The sequence below is a fragment of the Oncorhynchus clarkii genome, chromosome 16, assembly GCF_045791955.1.
Source record: "Oncorhynchus clarkii lewisi isolate Uvic-CL-2024 chromosome 16, UVic_Ocla_1.0, whole genome shotgun sequence".
NCBI classification, from domain to species: Eukaryota; Metazoa; Chordata; class Actinopteri; order Salmoniformes; family Salmonidae; genus Oncorhynchus; species Oncorhynchus clarkii.
Genome location: NC_092162.1, coordinates 22,569,483 through 22,592,047, shown reverse-complemented (window position 1 = coordinate 22,592,047; position 22,565 = coordinate 22,569,483). Strand labels below are relative to the sequence as shown.

The 22,565-nt window shown below is 42.8% G+C and overlaps 1 protein-coding gene across 1 annotated transcript in view; it reads left to right on the top strand.

Moving 5' to 3' along the window:
- The window catches only part of LOC139368206 (breast cancer type 1 susceptibility protein homolog), a 43,399-nt gene that overhangs the window by 4,941 nt on the left and 15,893 nt on the right, over window positions 1-22,565 (top strand). The window contains exons 8-17 of the mRNA XM_071106853.1: window positions 53-126; window positions 2,761-2,920; window positions 3,144-3,213; window positions 5,279-5,406; window positions 10,142-10,383; window positions 10,549-10,636; window positions 17,958-18,035; window positions 18,214-18,254; window positions 18,500-18,583; window positions 20,000-20,057. Of these exons, the coding sequence (XP_070962954.1) occupies window positions 53-126; window positions 2,761-2,920; window positions 3,144-3,213; window positions 5,279-5,406; window positions 10,142-10,383; window positions 10,549-10,636; window positions 17,958-18,035; window positions 18,214-18,254; window positions 18,500-18,583; window positions 20,000-20,057 (1,023 nt within the window). The remainder of the gene's footprint in view (window positions 1-52; window positions 127-2,760; window positions 2,921-3,143; window positions 3,214-5,278; window positions 5,407-10,141; window positions 10,384-10,548; window positions 10,637-17,957; window positions 18,036-18,213; window positions 18,255-18,499; window positions 18,584-19,999; window positions 20,058-22,565) is intronic.

Genomic DNA, 22,565 nt, shown 5'->3' with positions numbered 1-22,565 from the left:
GACTGAAACATGAAATGCGCAAATGCATTTTCAATTGTTTCTGATCTTTCAGCTGAAGGAATGGCAGGTGACACTGGCCTGACACAGGAATCATCACAATTTTCAAGCGAGTGTATTGCCACTCAGGTAAGGATATTTATACTCGGCCCTGTTATTTCATATATTACTAGACGGTAGACATTAAGAACCAAGTTATAACTTACTTTGATTTATTTTTTAATAAAAGGAAGTGTGTGTAAATCTGGGTAGTAATATATATATATATATATATATTTTTTTAAATATATCTAAATCTCAGCTAAGCATAAATGTTTCCTCTGCATTTTTGCCAATATTTTCCATCTAATTTAATACTCAACATGTGTCACACCCAAAATCATATGTAGCTATGATTTTCAAATGTAAATATGGCCCTCTATATCACAAGCAGCAGTAGTTGTTTCCAGTATTGGATGCTTTGTGCTGCATTGGCACGCCATGACCAATAGATGGCAGACATTGCATTTATTTATTTTCTTCCACCAAGCTTGTCAGTGCTTGGAAGACAGACTACATGGACGCGTAAAGAATGTCCCCCTCAGCATCTTTCTAAATTGCATTTAATTTAAGTTTGAGGAAATGCGGCCAAGGAGATGATTCTCGTTTTCTGCCCCATCCATCTTCATGCACTCCTACTTTGTCTGCTGTATTTGATTGAGAGTTTGGTTTATGTGGTTTTAGGCAGCGGATAGGAGTTTATTCACAGCTGTACAGCCAGTTGAGGATTGGGTCTCTCTGACAAGTGTGTGTCTGTGTCTACGAGCGTCCAATGCACACTTGCCTGTGCGCGTGTGTTTGGCGATTTTTACATGCTGACTACCTACAGTATATGTTAATCCGATAGAAAAGAATCTCATACATCACACCTCTTGGCCTCCATAGAGGATTTACTCACCAGTAGTCATTCTGGGTCTGTATGGCCAGTGAGTAATGAGGTTAGCCAAAGCCCTGACACATCTAAGGGGCATGACTGCAAGCCTTTTGGGGCTGGGTGTCTTCCATATCTGCCCTGAACCGTTGAACCCTTGGTCTTCGCCTCAGACAAATGACTACACCCCAACTTTCTCTCTCTGTTTCTTTATCTCCATCTCTCTCTCTCTCTCTCTGTGTGTGTGTGTGTGTGTGTGTGTGTTCTCCCTTGCTTTTTTTAACCTCTTGGTCTGTCTCGTTCGGTCTTCCTCCTCTCCATCCTTCTGTCTCTCTACCTCTTTTTGATGAAGTGTTCAGCGCTTCAAGCAGGTTTCCGCTGCCAACTCCAGTAATGCTGCATGGCAGAAAATCCATCTTTAATGTTTGGTTCTGTCACCACCAGTCGAATGACATGCTAGCGCCATCCTCTCCTAGTTGGTGGACGTTTTCTATTGTAGAATTTTGTCACACACACACTATATATACAGAAGTATGTGGACACCCCTTCAAATGAGTGGATTTCGTTATTTCAGCCACACCCGTTGCTGACAAGTGTATAAAATCAAGCACACCGCAATACAATCTCAATAGACAAACCTTGGCAGTATAATGGCCTTTCTGAAGAGCTCAGTGACTTTTTCAACGTGGCACCGTCATAGGATGCCACCTTTCCAACAAGTCAGTTCGTCAAATTTCTGCCCTGCTAGAGCTGCCCCAGTCAACTGTAAGTGCTGTTATTGTGAAGTGTAAATGCCTAAGAGCAACAATGGCTCAGCCACAAAGTGGTAGGCCATACAAGCTCACAGACGAGTGCTAGCACGTAAAAATCGTCTTTCCTTGGTTGCAACACTCACTACAGAGTTCCAAACTTCCTCTGGAAGCAACGTCAGCACAATAACGGTTCGTCGGGAGCTTCATGAATTGGGTTTCCATGGCTGAGCAGCTGCACACAAGCCTAAGATCATCATGCACCATGCCAAGCGTCGGCTGGTGTGGTGTAAAGTTCGTCACCATTGGACTCTGGAGCAGTTGAAACGCGTTCTCTGGAGTGATCAATCACTCTTCACCATCTGGCAGTCCGACGGACAAATCTGGGTTTGGCAGATGCCAGGAGAATGCTACCTGCCTGACTGCATAGTGCAAACTGTAAAGTGTAGTGTAGGAGGAATAATGGTCTGGGGCTGTTTTTCATGGTTTTGGCTAGGCCCCTTAGTTCCAGTGAAGGGGAGCCTTAATGCTACAGCATACAATGACATTCTACACGATTCTGTGCTTCCAACTATGTGGCAACAGTTTGGGGAAGCCCCTTTTCTGTTTCAACATGACAATGCCCCAGTGCACAAAGCGAGGACCATACAGAAATGGTTTGTTGGTGTGGAAGAACTTGACTGACATGCACAGACCCAGGACCTCAACCCCATCGAACACCTCTGGGATGAATTGGAATGCCGACCATGAGCCAGGCCTAATTGCCCAACATCAGTGCCCGACCTCACTAATGCTCTTGTGGCTAAATGGAAGCAAGTCCCCACAGCAATGTTCCAACATCTAGTGGAAAGCCTTCCCAGAAGAGTGGAGGCTCCATATTAATGCCCATGATTTTGGAATGAGATGTTCGACGAGCAGGTGTCCCCATACTTTTTTGTCATGTAGTGTACGTATGCAAATACACACTAAGCAGGCGCTCCACCAATTTTATCAGACATTTTCTCCCTTTCAATTGCTGTATATATTTTTCCTCATTCTGCTTCGCTCGTCATAACTACATAATAGTTATGTGTCTCTCTCTTGCTCTCCCTTTCTCTCCTTCAGCAAAAGGTTGCGATGCAGGAGGAGCTGCGGAGGCTGGAGAGAATGATGGCGTTGGTGTCTGAAGCGCTCCAGGAGAAGGAGGAGGAGGAACCCACTGGGGCCAAAGTCTACCCCGGGGCCCCATATCCCCCAGCGCTGCTTCAACCAGACAGGTCCACAGGTACAGAACTGGGCTTTGTTCAGGAGGGTGCAACATAACCGACCGATCAGATAGAAATGTATTGTACAGAAGACGGAATTGTCTGTCGTGTAGAATAGGGGATGGTTTCAGTTCAGTATACCTTTTTTAAGAAATATGAGCAGGGACTGGTTGACAGTATTGTTTGAAATCTGTCTGCTTTCGAATGGCAGCTGACCTGAATTTGTTGGTTTTGTTTGTTTAGTCTCCTTAGGCCTTGATCTCCAGGCGACCCTGCCGTGTGGCCAGGGCACCAGGAAGAGATCTGCCAACAGGTGAGCAAAGCCAGAGGTTAACGAGGCACCACACATTAACAACAGACTTCATGAAATTATGAACGCTTCAACGCTTCACTACACAATCACTTCGATAACCTGGTGCTGTTGGTTAGGTTTTGCTTTCTACTTCATAAAATATGTGTGAGCTATTGAAAAATATAAATGTTATCGCAAAGTAGCACAAATTAAGGCTGTGCAATTAGGAAAATCCTAATTTGGGCATTTTTAATTGAACTCAGTGCAACAGAAAACAGGGTCGTCCCCCACCGAGTTTAGAATGTAGGAAATCGCACTTAGATGATAAGTTCACTTTTTATTCACAGCATGAGATGGGAGCACTTATTGCCAGCTGCTTACTTATGAGCCATCACCACAACAGCAAGTTATCTGAATCTGCGACTTATTGAGGCGCGACTTATGGAGGGGGGTGGGTGTCGCTGGCTGCAACCTTCGGGCAGTATATGCTCATTTCAACCAGAGTGGGGCCCTAGATCAGCTTCACAGCCATTTTCAGGGCATGAATTTCATCCTCAACATACCAATAATTTGAAGTGTTTGCCATGTAATTGCTCTTTCCCTCAACTCGTGACTAAGGGGAAAGTCCAAGAAAGTTAGCTCGTGCTAGCTAGTATCTTTGTTTTAGCTAGCTCAGCGTCTGCCTGGTGCAGTTTTTTGGATAGAGGGTGATGCATCTCGGAGGACAGGCGGATAATCTCCCTAATGAAGCTGGAATCTGCTTATGCTGCGGAGAATCAAAAAGTAATTAGCGGCTGCATCTTATTTGTCATTTGGAGCACTTAGAGGGAAACTTGGGTTGCCACGGTAATTTATCTCTCCCGCTTGACTGCATCTCCCTATCTCTCCCTCCTTACTCATCTCCAGGGTTCTAAGTGCTGTCCTCTGGGGGAGGGAGAGAGCAGGGCCGGCTCCAGGCATAAGCAACATAAGCAATCGCTTAGGGCCCCCGGCCGCTAGGGGGCCCCAGACTCAATAAAAGCATTTTTTTGCGGAACTTAGTCAGGGTCTCACTTACTCAAAATGTAGTTTTGTATCAGCAGTTTTTCTCTTATGACAGTCACTCAATTAGCCATGTCAGCTAGCAATTTTTAGATTGCCAAGTTAGTCTAGCCAGCTATTTAAACTTGCAGTAATCATGGCCACATCCTGACCAGGCATGTGCCCAGGGGCCCTGACCTCCAGGGGGCTCCCATTGATTTTGTTAGTCACTCTAACTCCGATATCATTAACATGGTATAAGTCTTGGCAAAATGGGTAGAATTGCAGGAAATTAGCTGTATAATTTGAAAAAAATGTCTCTGCCCCATGGCAAAATGAGTAGAATTTCATGATATTTGTTATAAAATTTCTAACCTTCTCTCCGCCCCTGGCAAAATTTGTAGAATTGCATAAAGCTTGCTTTAAAACGGAAACATTTACTCTACTTCCCATGGCAAAATGTGTAGAATTGCAGCACATTTACTTTAGATCGTACAAGAGGGGGGCCACTAAAATGTTTTTCCCGCAGGTTGGGGGCCTCCTCAACCAAATCTCATTTCACTTCACTAAAAGACGCGGGCCGGCCCTAAAAGAGGGACGAGGGGGAAAAAGAGGAGAGCCTGGGATCATATGAGACAAGTTTTGCTGGCCTCTATTTTACTGTGCATGTCTGGAGACATTGGTGAAATTGTAAGGAATGGGTTGTCATGACGTTTTGGACGTCTTTTACCTGGGACCTCTATCATCTAGCCACTGGTCATTAAAATACAGAAGTTCTGTCAAGTTGCTGCATTACCTTATCCTGATCAAAATGTCCCTGAGTAAGTTTCTATTGCATATTTTTTGATTCACCAAACCGAGAACAAGAGAAGCAATTGAATCTTGCTTCACTAGGTTATATTACATTTTTAATCACAAGGTTTAACCTTTTAGTCATAACTGTCAACCACAATTGTATTAATTAAATGTATAGCTGTCAATGTCTCTTCCTTGTGGTTCTTTGCCATGGCTGCTCTTTCCCAAAAACGTTCCACATTGTCTGAAGTTCTCTCTTCTTCTCCCCTAGGGAAGGTGCCCAAAACATTGGGGGAAATGCAGCCTCACCGCCCCCTGGTCTTGGAGACTGTGAGGGCCTTGGGCCCACCCCCACCACGCCCTGCCGCACCAAACATGAGGGACCTGGAGGGACTGGGGGTAAGTCCACGGATCCAGTGGCTACTACAATGGCATTGAACTAATAAGATCAAAAATCATTTTGGAGGTCTGAGGTCCCTGAGTTTTGAGAAGGAGGCAAGAAAATACAGAGTATAGAGAATACCCCTCTCTGTTTTAATCTGATAGTGTTTGTGTGTTGCCATGAACTTGCATCAAATCAAAGTTTATTTGTCGCGTACACAATTTTGTAGATTTTATCGCAGGTGCAGCGAAATTCTTATGTTTAGGGATACATGATATATTGGTGAACGTATCAAGTTTAACGCCGATGTGCAAAACCAATGTCAAAGCTGACGTGCATACCTATATAACGTGTTATTTGACACGCCAAATAGTGTGTTGACACACAAGACCCAATGGCGTTTCATAGCCCGGTCAACTGCCCTGTACCCTCCACAGCAACCCGCCCAAGCCCCCACCATTTCTCCTTCACCCATATCCAGATAGCTGATGTTCTGAAAGAGCTGCAAATTCTGGACCCCTACAAATCAGCCAGGCTAGACAATCTGGACCCTCTATTTTTTTTATTTATTATTATCTGCCAAAATTGTTGCAACCCCTATTACTAGCCTGTTCAACTTCTCTTTCGTATCGTCTGAGATTCCCAAAGATTGGAAAGCTGCTGCGGTCATCCCCCTCTTCAAAGGGGGAGACACTCTAGACCCAAACTGCTACAGACCTATATCTATCCTACCCTGCATCTCTAAGGTCTTTGAAAGCCAAGTTAACAAACAGATTACTGACCATTTTGAATCACATCGTACCGTCTCCGCTATGCAATCTGGTTTCCGAGCTGGTCATGGGTGCACTTCAGCCACGCTCAAGGTCCTTAACGATATCATAACCGCCATCAATAAGAGACATTACTGTGCAGCTGTATTCATCGACCTGGCCAAGGCTTTCGACTCTGTCAATCACCACATTCTTATTGGCAGACTCAACAGCCTTGGTTTCTCAAATGATTATCTCGCCTGGTTCACCAACTACTTCTCTGATAGAGCTTAGTGTGTCAAATCGGAGGGCCTGTTGTCCGGACCTCTGGAAGTCTCTGTGGAGGTGCCACAGGGTTCAATTCTCGGGCCGACTCTCTTCTCTGTATACATCAATGATGTCGCTCTTGCTGCTGGTGATTCTCTAATCCACCTCTACGCAGACGACACCATTCTGTATACTTCTGGCCCTTCTTTGGACACTGTGTTAACTAACCTCCAGACGAGCTTCAATGCCATACAACTTCCGTGGCCTCCAACTGCTCTTAAAAGCAAATAAAACTAAATGCATGCTATTCAACCGATCATTGCCCACACCTGCCCGCCCATCCAGCATCACTACTCTGGACGGCTCTGACTTAGAATACGTGGATAACTACAAATACCTACGTGTCTGGCTAGACTGTAAACTCTCCTTCCAGACTCACATTAAGCTTCTCCAATCAAAAATTACATCTAGAATCGGCTTCCTATTTCGCAACAAAGCTTCCTTCACTCATGCTGCCAAACATACCCTCGTAAAACTGACCATCCTATCGATCCTTGACTTCGACGATGTCATCTATAAAATAGCCTCCAACACTCTACTCAGCAAACTGGATGTAGTCTATCACAGTGCCATCCGTTTTGTCACCAAATCCCCATATACTACCCACCACTGCGACGTGTAGGCTCTCGTTGGCTGGCCCTCGCTTTATACTCGTCGCCAAACCCACAGGCTACAGGTTATCTACAAGTCTGCTTGGTAAAGCAGGTCGCTCGCTGGTCACTATAGCAGCACCCACTCGTAGCACACGCTCCAGCAGGTATATCTCACTGGTCACCCCCAAAGCCAATTCCTCCTTTGGTCGCCTTTCCTTCCAGTTCTCTGCTGCCACTGACTGGAACAAACTTCAAAAATCACTGAAGCTGGAGATTCCCATCTCCCTCACTAGCTTTAAGAACCAGCTGTCAGAGCAGCTCACAGATCACTGCACCTGTTCATAGCCCATCTGTATACAGCCCATCTATCTACCTCACTCCCATACTGTATTTATTTACTTTGCTCCTTTTGCACCACAGTATCTCTACTTGCACATCCATCTTTTGCACATCTACCATTCCAGTGTTTAATTGCCATATTGTAATTACTTAGCCACCATGGCCTATTTATTGCCTTAACTCCCTTATTTGACCTTATTATTTGCACTCACTGTATATATACTTTGTTTTCTTTTTTTCTACTGTATTATTGACTCTGTGTTTTGTTCATTCCATGTGTAACTCTGTGTTGTTGTATGTGTCGAACTGCTATGCTTTATCTTGGCCAGGTCGCAGTTGCAAATGAGAAGTTGTTCTCAACTAGCTTACCCGGTTAAATAAAGGTAAAATAAAAATAGAAATCCTGGCTGAGAATGAACAAATGAACAACGAAGCAGCAAGTAAGTGAAAGAAATTGGTTTTGATTATGTTTTACTGGTAATGGGGACATATGTAAATGCCCTCAAAATAACTTTTTGGTCAGTGTGGGTGTGCGTGTAATCTTTAATTAACTAGGCAAGTCAGTTAAGAATAAATTATTATTTACAATGACGGCCTACCCCGGCCAAACCCGGACGACGCTGGGCCAATTGTGCGCCCCCCTATGGTACTCGTTAAGCCTATAGGGGCGCTATTTCATTATTGGATAAAAAAAACGTGCCCGTTTTAAGCGCAATATTTTGTCACGAAAAGATGCTCGACTATGCATAGAATTGACAGCTTTGGAAAGAACACAGTCTAACGTTTCCAAAACTGCAAAGATATTATCTGTGAGTGCCACAGAACTCATTCTACAGGCGAAACCAAGATGAAACGTCAAACAGGAAATGAGCAGAATCTCTGAAGCTCTGTTTTCAAATGTCTCCTTATATGGCTGTAAATGCAGCAGGAACGACCCTGCGCTTTCTGTCGTTTCTTCAAGATGTCTGCAGCATTGTGACGTATTTGTAGGCATATCATTGGAAGATTGGCCATAAGAGACTACATTTTCCAGGGGTCCGCCCGGTGTTCTTTGCCTAAATTTGTGCGTAATCTCCAGTTGTGGTCATTTTGTCCTGGGATTCAGAACGGAAAGCACACTTCCACGAAGGATATATCATCGAAGAGATATGTGAAAAACACCTTGAGGATTGGTTCTAAACAACGTTTGCCATGTTTCAGTCGATATTATGGAGTTAATTTGGAAAAAAGTTTGGCGTAATTGATGACTGGATTTTTTTTTTTTTTTTGGGTAGCCAAACGTGACGCACCAAACGGAGCGATTTCTCCTAAACAAATAATCTTTCAGGAAAAACGGAACATTTGCTATCTAACAGAGTCTCCTTATTGAAAACATCTGAAGTTCTTCAAAGGTAAAGGATTTTATTTGAATGCTTTTCTGTTTTTTGTGAAAGTGTTGCCTGCTAAATGCTAACGATAATGCTAACGCTAAATGCTACGCTAGCTAGCTACTGTTACACAAATGATTGTTTTCCTATGGTTGAGAAGCATATTTTGAAAATCTGAGATGACAGTGTTGTTAACAAAAGGCTAAGCTTGAGAGCTAGCATATTTATTTCATTTCATTTGCGATTTTCATGGAATAGTTAACGTTGCGTAATGGTAATGAGCTTGAGTTTGTATTCACGATCCCGGATCCGGGATGGGTAGATCAGAGAGGTTAATAATAAATTATTATTTACAATGACGGCCTACCCCGGCCAAACCCGGACGACGCTGGGCCAATTGTGCGCACCCCTATGGGACTCCCAATCACAGCCGGATGTGATCCAGCCTGGATTTGGACCAGGGACTGTAGGGATGCCTCTTGCACTAAGATGCAGTAACTTAGACTGCTGCGTTCATGTGGGTGTTAACTATTTAACTGTACTAGAATGCTTAAAAGGATGCTACATTTTTTAAATATGGGGTATCAGTATAGTTACGTTTTTTTTTTTTGTTGCAAGGAAAATGTTGGATATTGGTATCGGACAAAAATGTCATCTCTGCATCACTAGTGAACATTTTGAAGTGGGGACAACAGACTGGGATAGGGAGAGATTGACTATGTCCCATAAACACACCAGCCAGCTGGTCTGCACATGCTCTGATGATGCGATTTGGGATGCCTTCTGGGCTGGCAGCCTTACGAGGGTTAACGCACTTGAACTCCTTACTCACGTCGGCCATGGAGATCGGGAGCACATAGTCCTCGTGAGCAGCGGGAGCCCACGTCGGTGGCTAGGTGTTGTTTTTCCTGGAAGAGGGCGAAGTAGGTGTTTAGCTTGTCCGGGAGTGAGGCGACAGTGTCCGTTACATGGCTGGCTTTCCCTTTATAATCCGTGATTTTTTATTTTTACCTTTATTTATTTTTATTTTCAATGACGGCCTAGTGGGTTAACTGCCTGTTCAGGGGCAGAACGACAGATTTGTACCTTGTCAGCTCGGGGGTTTGAACTTGCAACCTTCCGGTTCCTAGTCCAACGCTCTAACCACTAGGCTACCCTGCCGATTGTCTGGAGTCCCTGCCACATGGCGGGACTCTTGTGTCTGAGCCATTGAATTGCGACTCTACTTTGTCCCTGTACTGTCGTTGCCTTACGGAGGTCATAGCTAGTCTGTTTTATACACGTCCATAGTAGTATTACATGTTTGTTAGTTCACGGTTTTGATTGATTAGTGTTATTTTGTAGTATATGAATGTATTTGCGTGTCTATGTCAGCAGAGCGGCTTGGCAGACAGTCAGGACGGAGCCTAAGGAGCAGCATGAGAGCGAGGCCCAACCAGGTGTCGCCAGTGGTCAGAGTGCACAGCGGGACCAATGCTCCCTCAGCTGGGCTGGAGGTCCAGGATACCCCGGTGGTCATCCAGCCTGCAAACACACACCCATCAACACACACTCCACTGCGGGAACCCGCTGGGGTCAAGTTGGTGCTGGTAGCATCAGGACTCAGTGCACCTGAACAGGTAAATGTTTCTGTGACACATCCAGGTGTTTAATGTGTGATAATACTTGATGTTATTAGGTTTTAATATAACTTGAATCTACCTTCTAAGATGCTGGTTGTACTTCTGTGGCACTTGAGTCTCGAGTTTGCTTACTGAAGACAGATTTTTCCACTTTCTCTCCAGTCGATGGTGAAAAAGTTTGCCAAGAGGATGGGAGGCAGTGTGTGTTCACAAGTGACGTCCGAGACCACCCATGTCATCATGAACACAGGTTAGTGTGGCGTAACCTTTCACTACAGAAAATTAAAGAAGTATTTATTTTTGGACTTATTCGGGTAGGTCCAGGACATGAATTTCACGGCAGCATGGCCTTTGATTCCCCCTTGTGTGTCCATAATGCCCCCCCTCCAAAAAACCATGCCTTGTGGCCAATGTGCCCTTCGGCTGAATATAATCATTATAATTCCCTTCCCCCTGCTACCAATCGCCGTGCTCTGAAGCACCTCTCACTCACATGGCTTTCTCAGATCTCAATTCTTATTAGCCAATGCCGGTCACGTGATCAGCTCCTTCTCACAGCCCTCACAGCTCCGAAGTACAAGTGAAGACCGATTCAACGGCGTGCGTCCTTCTTGTCGAATTCCGGGGCACCCTTTGAAGATTATAGAAGAACTGTCCACATTTTTCTCTCCTCAGCCAACAAGACAAGAAATGAACGGCATAATCACTGGCCTATATCAATCTACTGTTCCCCCATAGCAAAGGTTACCTATTCTATTGCTCAGCTTGTCGTTCTGTGCGAGAAATAAATATTTATCTCGAGGCGGCTTGAAATGAAGGGTATCTAGTTGTCCCGGAGACAATAGAAGAAAAAAAATGTCTTGCACAGTTCAAAACAGATTCTGGGACAGTTGTGGGACTGTAGATCCCAAATTCATGCAACCACTGTAAATCAAAAATAAATGTAAAAAAGCAATGAGGCTGATGCAACAGATCAGAACGTTTAGCTTAAAATGTTGATAAACGTATTTCTTCACATTATAACCGCAGAAATACGCTCACGGCATTAATAATTACCTCAACATTTCAATGGTCGGTTTTTGGCTAGACTACTTTGAAACAAGATTAGGTAGACATGCCTTATAAAATGACAAACAATTAAGTTTGTTTGAAGGGTTTCAAAATGCTGATTGCCTCAACTCCGATTCCAATGGGCGGTGCATAGCAGGCACTGTCATTTCTCTCCTATGTGAATGAACCGTGCTTTAAGTATGCCGACAGAATCAAGCCTTTTAGACCTTAACGTTTGTCCTTCATTACATTTATCAAACGCGACTTGCGTTTAGCCTATATTTATGTAATCAATCGTCTAATTAAAGTTGGCTACATTTTCAGGCATCTCCATTTCAGCATTGGTGTAGACATGAGAAGCTGTAAGCTAATTCGCATATCACCTACACTTTGACATGTATGCAAATGATTTATGTACATTTTATGCTAAATACATTTTCAATATTATTCTAAAAGCACTTTTGAAAGGGGGGGGGGTCCGAGCTTTCCACTGCGACTACATTTATTTCGCAACTCATTAAATCGGAGCGTATATAATAGCATGGCTTTGTGGCATTTAGCGCTCAGTGCCTTGGTGGAGGCCACGGCTGAATGTAACACGGGTCAGTTGTAATAGGTAGGCCTACATATGTTCCGCTGTATTTATGCATCCTTGTCTGAGTGCCAGTGGACAGTTTCCTTAACAATACTTCTTGATTATATTGTAAGTGTACAACACCGGGAGGACAAAGGATTTATTGTATAGCCTTCACAATACACATTAGGCCTATAAGCGTTTTTATTTTATTTTTTTACCTTTATTTAACTAGGCAAGTCAGTTAAGAACAAATTCTTACTTTCAATAATGGCCTAGGAACAGTGGACACACTTACTCATTCAAGGGCTTTTCTTTATTTTGGACTATTTTCTACATTTTAGAATAATAGTGAAGACATCAAAACTATGAAATAACACATGGGATCATGTAATAAAACAAAAGTGTTAAACAAATCAATATATATTATAGATTCTACAAAGTAGCCACCACCCTTTGCCTTTGCGCATGCTTGGCATTCTCTCAACCAGCTTCACCTGGAATGCTTTTCCAACAGCTTCCAAAAGCACTTGTTGGCTGCTTTTCTTTCACTCTGTGGTCCAACTCATCCCAAACCATCTCAATTGGTTTGAGGTTCGGTGATTGTGGAGGACACACTTACTCTTTTCTTAGTTTTGATTCACTATTATGCTACAATGTAGAAAATAGTAAAAATGAAGAAAAGCCCTTGAATGCGGTGTGTCCAAACTTTTGACTGGTACGCTATGTTCTTATAAGTTAATTGTCTTGCGTCAATAAGTATTCAACCCCTTTTGCTATGGCAAGCCTAAATAAGATCAGGAGTAAAAATGTGCTTAACAAGTCACATGACAAGTTGCATGGACTCACTCTGTGTGCAATAATAGTGTTTAACAGGATTTTTGAATGATTACCTCATTTCTGTACCCCACACATACAATTATCTGTAAGGTCCCTCAGTCGAGCAGTGAATTTAAAACACAGATTCAACCACAAAGACCAGGGAGGTTTTCCAATGCCTCGCAAAGGGCACCTATTGGTAGATGGGTAAAAACAACAACGATAAGGCATTGAATAGTCCTTTGAGCATGGTGAAGTTATTAATTACACTTTGGATGATTTATCAATATACCCAATCACTACAAAGATGCATGCGTCCTTCCTAACTCAGTTGCCGGAGAGGAAGGAAACCACTCAGGGATTTCACCGAGGCAAATGGTGACTTTAAAACAGTTTAACGGCTGTGATAGAAAACTGAGGATGGATCAACTACATAGTAGTTACTCCACAATACTAACCTAAATGACACAGTGAAAAGGAAGTTTGTACAGAATAACATTTTTCCAAAACATGCATCTGGTTTACAATAAGGCACAAGTAGTACTGCAAAACATGTGGCAATGAAATTAACTTTATGTCCTGAATAAAAAGCGTTATATTTAAAACGGTTAGTTTTAATGGATTTTATAGGAGAAACTGAGGGTGGATCAACAACGTTGTAATTACTTCACAATACTAACCTAATTGACAGAGTACAAAGAAGGAAGCCAGTATAGAAAAACAAATATTCCAAAACATGCATCCTGTTTGCACTAAAGAAAATATGTGGCAAAGCAATTCCGTTTTTGTCCTGAATACAAAGTGTTATATTTGCTGTAAATAGAATGCATTCCTGAGTACGACTTTCCATATTCTCAAGCGTAGTGGTGGCTGCATTATCTTATAGTTATGCTTGTAATTTGTTAAGGACTGGGGAGTTTATCAGGATAAAAAAGAAACGGAATGGAGCTAAGGACAGAATCCTAGAGGAAAACCTGGTTCTGTCTGCTTTCCACAAGATACTGGGTGATGAATTCACCATTCAGCAGGACAATAACCTAAAACACAAGGCCAAATCTACACTGGTGTTGCTTACCAAGAAGACATAATATGTTCCTGAGTGGCTGAGTTAGTTGACTTATATCTACTTGAAAAACTATGACAACCAAATGGTTGTCTAGCAATGATCATCAACCAACTTGACAGAGCTTGAAGAATTTCGAAAATAATAAATGGGTAATTCCATTTGGGCAAAGTTATTTGAGACTTACCCAGAAAGACTCTCAGCTGTAATCGCTGCCAAAAGGTGATTCAAACTTTAATGACTCACGGGTGTGAATACTTTTGTAAATTCAATATTTCTCTATTTCGTTTTCAATAAATTTCCAACAATTTCGAAAAGGGTTTCACTTTGTTATTATGGGGTATTGTGTGTAGATGGGTGATTTAAAAAAGCATATTTTATCCTTTTTGAATTTTGGCTGTAACACTGCGGAATAAGTCAAGGGGTATGAGTACTTTCTGAAGGCACTTAATTATTTCATCATGCTCAAAGGGATATTCAATGTCTGCTTTTTTAATTTTTACCCATCTACCGATATGTGCCCGTCTTTGCAAGGCATTGGAAAATCTCTGGTCTTTGTGTATGAAATTCACTGCTCGACTGAGGGACCTTACAATTATCTGTGTGTGTGTGTGGGGTACAGAGACGAGGCAGTCATTCAAAAATCATGCTAAACACTATCATTGCAGTCTATGCAACTCATTATGAGCAAATATTTACTCCTGAACATATTTAGGCTTGCCATAACAAAGGGGTTGAATACTTATTAACTCAATACATTTCAGCTTTTTCTTTGTTTATTATTTGTAAACATTTTGTATTGTGTTTAGGCCAGTGACAAAAAAAAAAATCGCAATTTAATCCATTTTAAATTCCGGCAGCAACACAACAAAATGTGGAAAATGTCAAGGGGTGTGAATACTTTAAACTATCGTGACAATATTGTATCAGTTCTCTGGCAATTCCCATCCCTAACACAAACACACAGCCCTCTATACACACACACACACACACACACAGACACAGACACCCAGTCTTCAAGCCTTAATTGCGTGCTCTGATGGATTCTTTGGATTTCAAAGCCGCCTCCTCCAAAGCACAACATTAGCTGAAGAGTGCGTTAAGGAAGCCACGTTAATGGCAGCCGTTACCCTGGCAACTGCCAAATGAAAGTGTGCAGGTTCTTGATCTTTCGGGGGCAGTGAAAGGTTGAGGAGTAGGAGGAGGAAAGTTTGGGTCTGTGTGCGAGAAAGAGTTATCTCACCATGGTCATTAGACTAAAACAGACGTTTCGAATTCCACAACTAAGTAATATTCATTAGGCACCAAATGGAAGAAAACGGACTGAAACATGGAGGGACTGCCTCTACTTAAGAGACAATTGTTTTTGATTTCTGTTGCAAAATGTTTTGCTACAATGTGCACTAATGGATACAACCTTGCCCTTGACATGTTGCCCTCAATGTGGTGACTTCTTAGCGGTGCATTCGGGAAAGTATTCAGACCCCTTCACATTTTCCACATTTTGTTACGTTACAGCCTTATTCTAAAATAGATTAAACAAATATATAAATGACCATCAATCTACACACAACACCCCATAATGACAAAGTGAAAACAGGTTTTTAGAAAATTTTGCAAATGTATAATTATTATTAATATTTCTAAACGAGACCTTATTTACATAAGTATTCAGACCCTTTGCTATGAGACCTAAGCTCGAAATTGAGCTCAGGTGCATCCTGTTTCCATTGATCATCCTTGATGTATCTACAACTTGGTTGGAGTCCACCTGTAGTAAATTCAGTTGATTGGTCATGATTTGGAAAGGCACACACCTGTCTATATAAGGTCCCACAGTTGATAGTGCATGTCGGAGCAAAAACCAAGCCAGGAGGTCAAAGGAATTGTCCGTAGAGCTCCGAGACAGGATTGTGTCAAGGCACAGATCTGGGGAAGCGTACCAAAACATTTCTGCAGCATTGAAGGTCCCCAAGAACAGTGGCCTCCATTATTCTTAAATGGAATAAGTTTAGAACCACTAAGACTCTTCCTAGAGCTGGCCGCCCAGCCAAACTGAGCAATCGGGGGAGAAGGGCCTTTGTCACGGCTGATTTCCTCCTCTTCGTCTGAAGAGGAGGTGTAGCAGGGATCGGACCAAAATGCAGCGTGGTAAGTGTCCATAGTTGTTTTTAATGAATAAACCAAAACGCTACAAAACAATAAACGAAACGTGAATAACCGAAACAGTACCGTGTGGTGAAACAGACACGGAAACCATCACCCACAAAGTACCCACAGAATATGGCTGCCTAAATATGGTTCCCAATCAGAGACAACGATAGACAGCTGCCTCTAATTGAGAACCAATCTAGGCAACCATAGACATACAATATACCTAGAAAGGAAACAGCCCCATAAACATACAAAAACCCCTAGACAAGGGAAAAACACATACATCACCCATGTCACACCCTGACCTAACCAAAATAACAAGGAAAACAAAGAATACTAAGGTCAGGGTGTGACAGCCTTGGTCAGGGAGGTGACAGAGCTCCAGAGTGTCCTATTCCTCCACAGAGGAAATAATCTCTGCAGCCCTCCACCAATCAGGCCTTTATGGTAGAGTGGCCAGACGAAAGACACTCCTCAGTAAAAGGCACATGACAGCCCGCTTGAAGTTTGCCAAAAGGCACCTAAAGGACTCTAACCTTGAGAAACAAGATTCTCTGGTCTGATGAAACCAAGATTGAGATCTTTGGCCTGAATGCCAAGCGTCACGTCTTGCGGAAACCTGGCGCCATCCCTACAGGGAAGCATAGTGGTTGCAGCATCATGCTGTGGGGATGTTTTTCAGCGGCAGGGACTGGGAGACGAGTGAGGATCGAGGGAAAGATGAACGGAGAAAAGTACAGCGTGATCCTTGATGACAACCTGCTCCAGAGCGCTCAGAACCTCCAACTGGGGTGAAGGTTCACCTTTCCAACAGGACAACAACCCTAAGCCCACACCCAAGACTACGCAGGAGTGGCTTCGGGGCAAGTCTCTGAACGTCCTTGCATGGCCCAGCCAGAGGCCGGACTTGAACCTGATCAAACAGGGCTTGAGAGGATCTGCAAAGAAGAATGGGAGAAATTCCCCAAATACAAGTGTGCCAAGCTTCTAGCGTCATACCCAAGAAGACTCGAGGCTGTAATCGCTGACCAAGGTGCTTCGACAAAGTACTGAGTAAAGGGTCTGAATACTTATGGAAATGTGATATTTTGCTTTGTCATTATGGGGCATTGTGTGTAGATTGATGAGGAGAAAAACGCTTTCATCCATTTTAGAATAAGGCTGTAACGTAACAAAATGTGGAAAAAGGTGAAGGTCTCTGAATACTTCCCGAATGCACTGTAGATGGTTGTGGATTGAGACAGACTTAACTGAGGACAAGACTGTTACTGATAGGAACGTGTGTGTGTGTGTGTGTGTGTGTGTGTGTGTGTGTGTGTGTGTGCGCGTGCGCGCGGCCAACCACCAGACAGGAAGCTCCAGGCACCATCTCTAAGATCACAGCAGGGCTCTCGCCTACGCACTCATTGCCGTGGGTCAGCTGTCTACTCTGCACTGTCAACCACCGCATGCTTGATATCTAGTGTAACGTCATATTCATAAAGGTGTAACTTTATTACGCAGATTGATGAAGTATCACCGGACTTCCTGACGCTAACCTGGTTGTGGATCACATGCGGTGACGCATTCATTTCCCACAGAATGCTGACTCGTGCTCCACTGTGACTGTAAAATACGACTATGGATTTCCGATTGATGCTCTGCGCTACCATTTACTGCTGGTTCTCCAAGTTCAGTTCATGATCTTACTGTCATTTTGAAAATCTTGTCATCAAATCACAAAACCCCAACATGGCAACAAAGTATTTGTGAACAGTGATTTCATTGGGTGAGGTTAACGAAGTGTTTTGAGGCCATTTTTATGAAACGCTATGGACGATATTAATTGAAGTTGTGATTTGTGTGTACTATGTGTTCTATGTGTATGTTTTCTCACGTCTACCCTACCTCTTGTTTGTCTGTCCGTCACAGATGGTGATCTGGTGTGTGAGCGCACGCTCAAGTACTTCCTGGGCATCGCAGGCAGGAAGTGGGTGGTGAGCTTCCAGTGTGAGTTCAGAGTTCCGTCACTGTAATTTGTCCCCTCACCACAGACCGATTTTAGGGAAACCAGTGTTAATGTGAAACCACAGGGAAGGGAAGGTTTCTTACGTAACACAGCTCAAGGAAAATGGGGATCGTTTGTGTTGCCGAATATAAGCATTATTTTTGTTCCTATACCCCACAGGGATTTCCGAGTGTTTCAAACAAGGGACAGTCTTAAATGAGGTACACACTCTGGTTGCATGTCATATTCCAAGAGCAGATTACAGAATATTCCATGTTTCCAATTGAGTTCATCTTTTAAACTATTGATGGGCGCCGCTGTTTGTGAAGCATGGACTTTAATTTGTATTTTTCTTGGTAATGTACTGGTATTGTTTTTCCACAATGTCTTGGTCGTAATGACAAATGATACTACCGACTTCCCTATTAAGAATATTTTAACCCTTCGTCGCCCCCAACCCACACAGACGTCATTTGAGGTGCGAGGAGACGTTGTGAACGGACATGATCACCAAGGGCCGATGAGAGCACGGACCACAGGGGACACAAGTGTGAGTTTTACACCTGTTCTGTTACACCTTCACTATTACACCCCATAATACATCCCACACCCCATGTCACACCTGCACTATTCCACCCCAAATGTACACCTAGGTATTCTATTACAACTTATTACCCCATATTGCATGTAAACTAATACACCCCCATATTACAAGATGTGTGCAGTCTTTTACTTTTAAAAAAAAACTTTTTTGCTGAACAGATTCTTTGATCTCCAGCACCTGCTTCAAACCACTAGATATGTCATCTTGGAGTACACGCCTAGTCCTGCTTTAAAAAGTCAAACCCATTTTCTAATGGTGCTTTCGTCTCCTTTTGGAGTGGGGCCAGATCTGAAAGCAGCAGCAGAGGAACCTTTGCAACTGAAGAGGAAAATTTGAAATGGCTTGATGTCATGTTGGTATTATTGGCTGCTTTGAGGAGGCCCCTAATTGAATTAACCAGTAATTTCAGGCCTATTTGAGGACCCGATTACAGTCTCTCCACCTTGATGGCTTCAGACAGACTGCCGTGTTCATATTCGCTCGCTGTCGCCAGACGAACAGGACAGACAGTCAAACCGATAAATTGGTATTCTAGGCGTTTGCTGATTGCAAGATGTGAGTGGCATGGTGGGTGGGTGGTAGGGAGGTGGGTGGTAGGGAGGTGGGTGAAAGGGAGGGTGTGTGTGTGTGTGTGTGTGTGTGTGTGTGTGTGTGTTATCATGTCCTTGTTTTAATTCCACCTGAAGGGCATTAGGTGTCTAAATGAGAAATATGTAAGCGAGATGTTTGTTCATCAGACCGCCACCGCAGGCTAACGATCATTATGGATGGAGACAGGTGTTGAGATTGAGCATTTCTCGGTCAAACAAGTTGGAGCTTTATTTCTAAAACCGTAACATCCAACCGTATCGTGGATATTAACCTAGGCTTTGATGTGAAATCAGTTTTGTCGCTTTATGGCTTGACTGGCTATAAATAACTTTATTGTTTGGACAAATGTTAACTATTGATAATGAAGTACTTCATGAGATACCCATTTAGAACATACTTTTTTTTTCCCATTTATAGGCCTAAATTAACAGTAAACGGTAGAGATGTTCCTGACTGGCGGTGCACTTTGCCAAAAGCATGGCTGTTACCATGGAGAATTCTGTACAGCTTGAGCCTTTTTTTGTCCCCATGTTCTGTTTGACACCACACTGGATTCAAAAGCAGTTAGGGCTTTTGGTTTAATACAGTGTTTTCCCTACCATTGTATAGGCAGGGTGGAACCCCCCCAAATTTGGCTCCACTGGTTTCAATGGAACGTTATGGTCCCACAGGACCTGGATGTTGCTTTGGGCCTTTGTGCCCCACGTGGATGAAGGTCTTATCTCCTGAATTTACTCAATCTAAACTGAGCTCCTGTCTCTCTTTCCCTAGCTGCTGATGAAGGATTACGAGATCTGTTTCCAAGGCCCTTTCACCGATATGACCACTGGTAAGTAACTGCAACGCTGACCAGAAAAGAACCCGCTACAGACCATACTACACACAATCTCACCTCACCAAGAAATGGGTTGAGCATGGAACACTTTTTTAAAATTATTGTTTTTATTTTTTAGGTTTGCTTAATTTTTTTCTTTTAGAAAATACCATTGATTTATTTGGTAATGGTGGATGTTTTAATGTGTTTTTGGGGAAAATGCAGTACTCTCTACTCGTACCCTCATTCAAAATAGAAGTCCATTTAAATTGGAAGTATCATCCGTTTCCCCTAGAGCCTTTTGCAGGTGACGGCTAGTCGGCTGAACTTTGGGAATGTTGGCTAATGGAACAAAAGAGATATTATGCTGTTTTTAATTTGTGTATAGATATATTTTTTTAAAGAAAGGATGAAAGTGAGAAGGCAAAAAGGAAGAAGCCTGGGCGCCAGGAAAAACAAAAGGTGGCCTTCATTTATGGAAAGCCTCCCCAGGGTACCTGGTAGTACAACTGTCTCTAATGAGACAAGAAAATGAATCCACCTCTGTCTACCCAGTCCCCCTCATTTACCACTGTGAACTGTAGGACTCACACACTCACTGACACACACACACACACACACTCTGGCATAGAGGACTAGTTCTCTGACGTTGGGAACAGTTTGAAGCCCATTGTTTTGTGCCTGTCAATTTATTGAATGGTTAAAAATTGCAGTGTGCAGATAGTCTATGGGAGGGTTGAGAACTGACTGAAAGTTATGGATGAGTCATAGCTAGAGTTTAACAACCAGCTTGGATCTCAAACCATGCTACAATATAAAAGTTCAAAGAAATACCGTGTTCTTATGTCTTCACATGAGTGACCAAAGCAAGACTTGACTAGTTAAATAAAGGTTCAATTTTAATTTTTTATTTTTAAGACCAACAAAATATGCATATATTGATAGCGTTTCAATCCACCAAACTAATAGATTTTCTTAAACTAGACCAAAAACAGTCAAAATCCTAGAAAGTCCAAATAGAATCCCGACAGAAAATAGTCCCAACGTTAATCAAAAAGCAAAAATGTGCAGTCCCCCTTCAAAATGCAGAAATATTTAATCAAATAAAGTTAGTCACACAAAAAAAACAACCCAGGATGGTTGTGGGAGCTCAATGTTAATAAGGCCTCTTCCAAAACAAAGGAATCCTTTTGTCGTTGACATAACAATCCACAAAAATTTGCAACAAGTATAACTTTGAATGGTTAATCTAGACTACTTAAAAGGTTTTCCACACAAAAAAAACCTCGGCCAGGTACACACACAATAGTTCCCCAAACGGCTCCCCTTCCTCTTAAAGGGACATTCCCTCTTAAAAGGGATAGTCCACTGAAATGACAATGGCGGCCATCTTAGCTTTGCAAGTGCAAATAATGCAGTCAGAACTGGCAGATATATAATAGGATGAAAATACGCAGAGGTTTAACCTTGCAAGGTTTTTAAAACTTTAAACCAGACATAGGCACATATACAGTGGGGCAAAAAAGTATTTAGTCAGCCACCAATTGTGCAAGTTCTCCCACTTCAAAAGATGAGGCCTGTAATTTTCATCATAGGTACACTTCAACTATGACAGACAAAATGAGAAAAGAAATCCAGAAAATCACATTGTAGGATTTTTAATGAATTTATTTGCAAATTATCGTGGAAAACTTTTGTTATTGACCAAATACTTATTTATCTCAATACTTTGTTATATACCCTTTGTTGACAAAGACAGAGGTCAAACGTTTTCTGTAAGTCTTCACAAGGTTTTCACACACTGTTGCTGGTATTTTGGCCCATTCCTCCATGCAGATCTCCTCTAGAGCAGTGATGTTTTGGGGCTGTTGCTGGGCAACACAGACTTTCAACTCCCTCCAAAGATTTTCTATGGGGTTGAGATCTGGAGACTGGCTAGGCCACTCCAGGACCTTGAAATGCTTCTTACGAAGCCACTCCTTCATTGCCCGGGCGGTGTGTTTGGGATCATTGTCATGCTGAAAGACCCAGCAATGTTTCATCTTCAATGCCCTTGCTGATGGAAGGAGGTTTTCACTCAAAATCTCACGATACATGGCCCCATTCATTCTTTCCTTTACACGGATCAGTCGTCCTGGTCCCTTTGCAGAAAAACAGCCCCAAAGCATGATGTTTCCACCCCCATGCTTCACAGTAGGTATGGTGTTCTTTGGATGCAACTCAGCATTCTTTGTCCTCCAAATACGCGAGTTGAATTTTTACCAAAAAGTTATATTTTGGTTTCATCTGACCATATGACATTCTCCCAATCTTCTTCTGGATCATCCAAATGCTCTCTAGCAAACTTCAGATTGGCCTGGACATGTACTGGCTTAAGCAGGGGGACACGTCTGGCACTGCAGGATTCGAGTCCCTGGCGGCGTAGTGTGTTACTGATTGTAGGCTTTGTTACTTTGGTCCCAGCTCTCTGCAGGTCATTCACTAGGTCCCCCCGTGTGGTTCTGGGATTTTTGCTCACCGTTC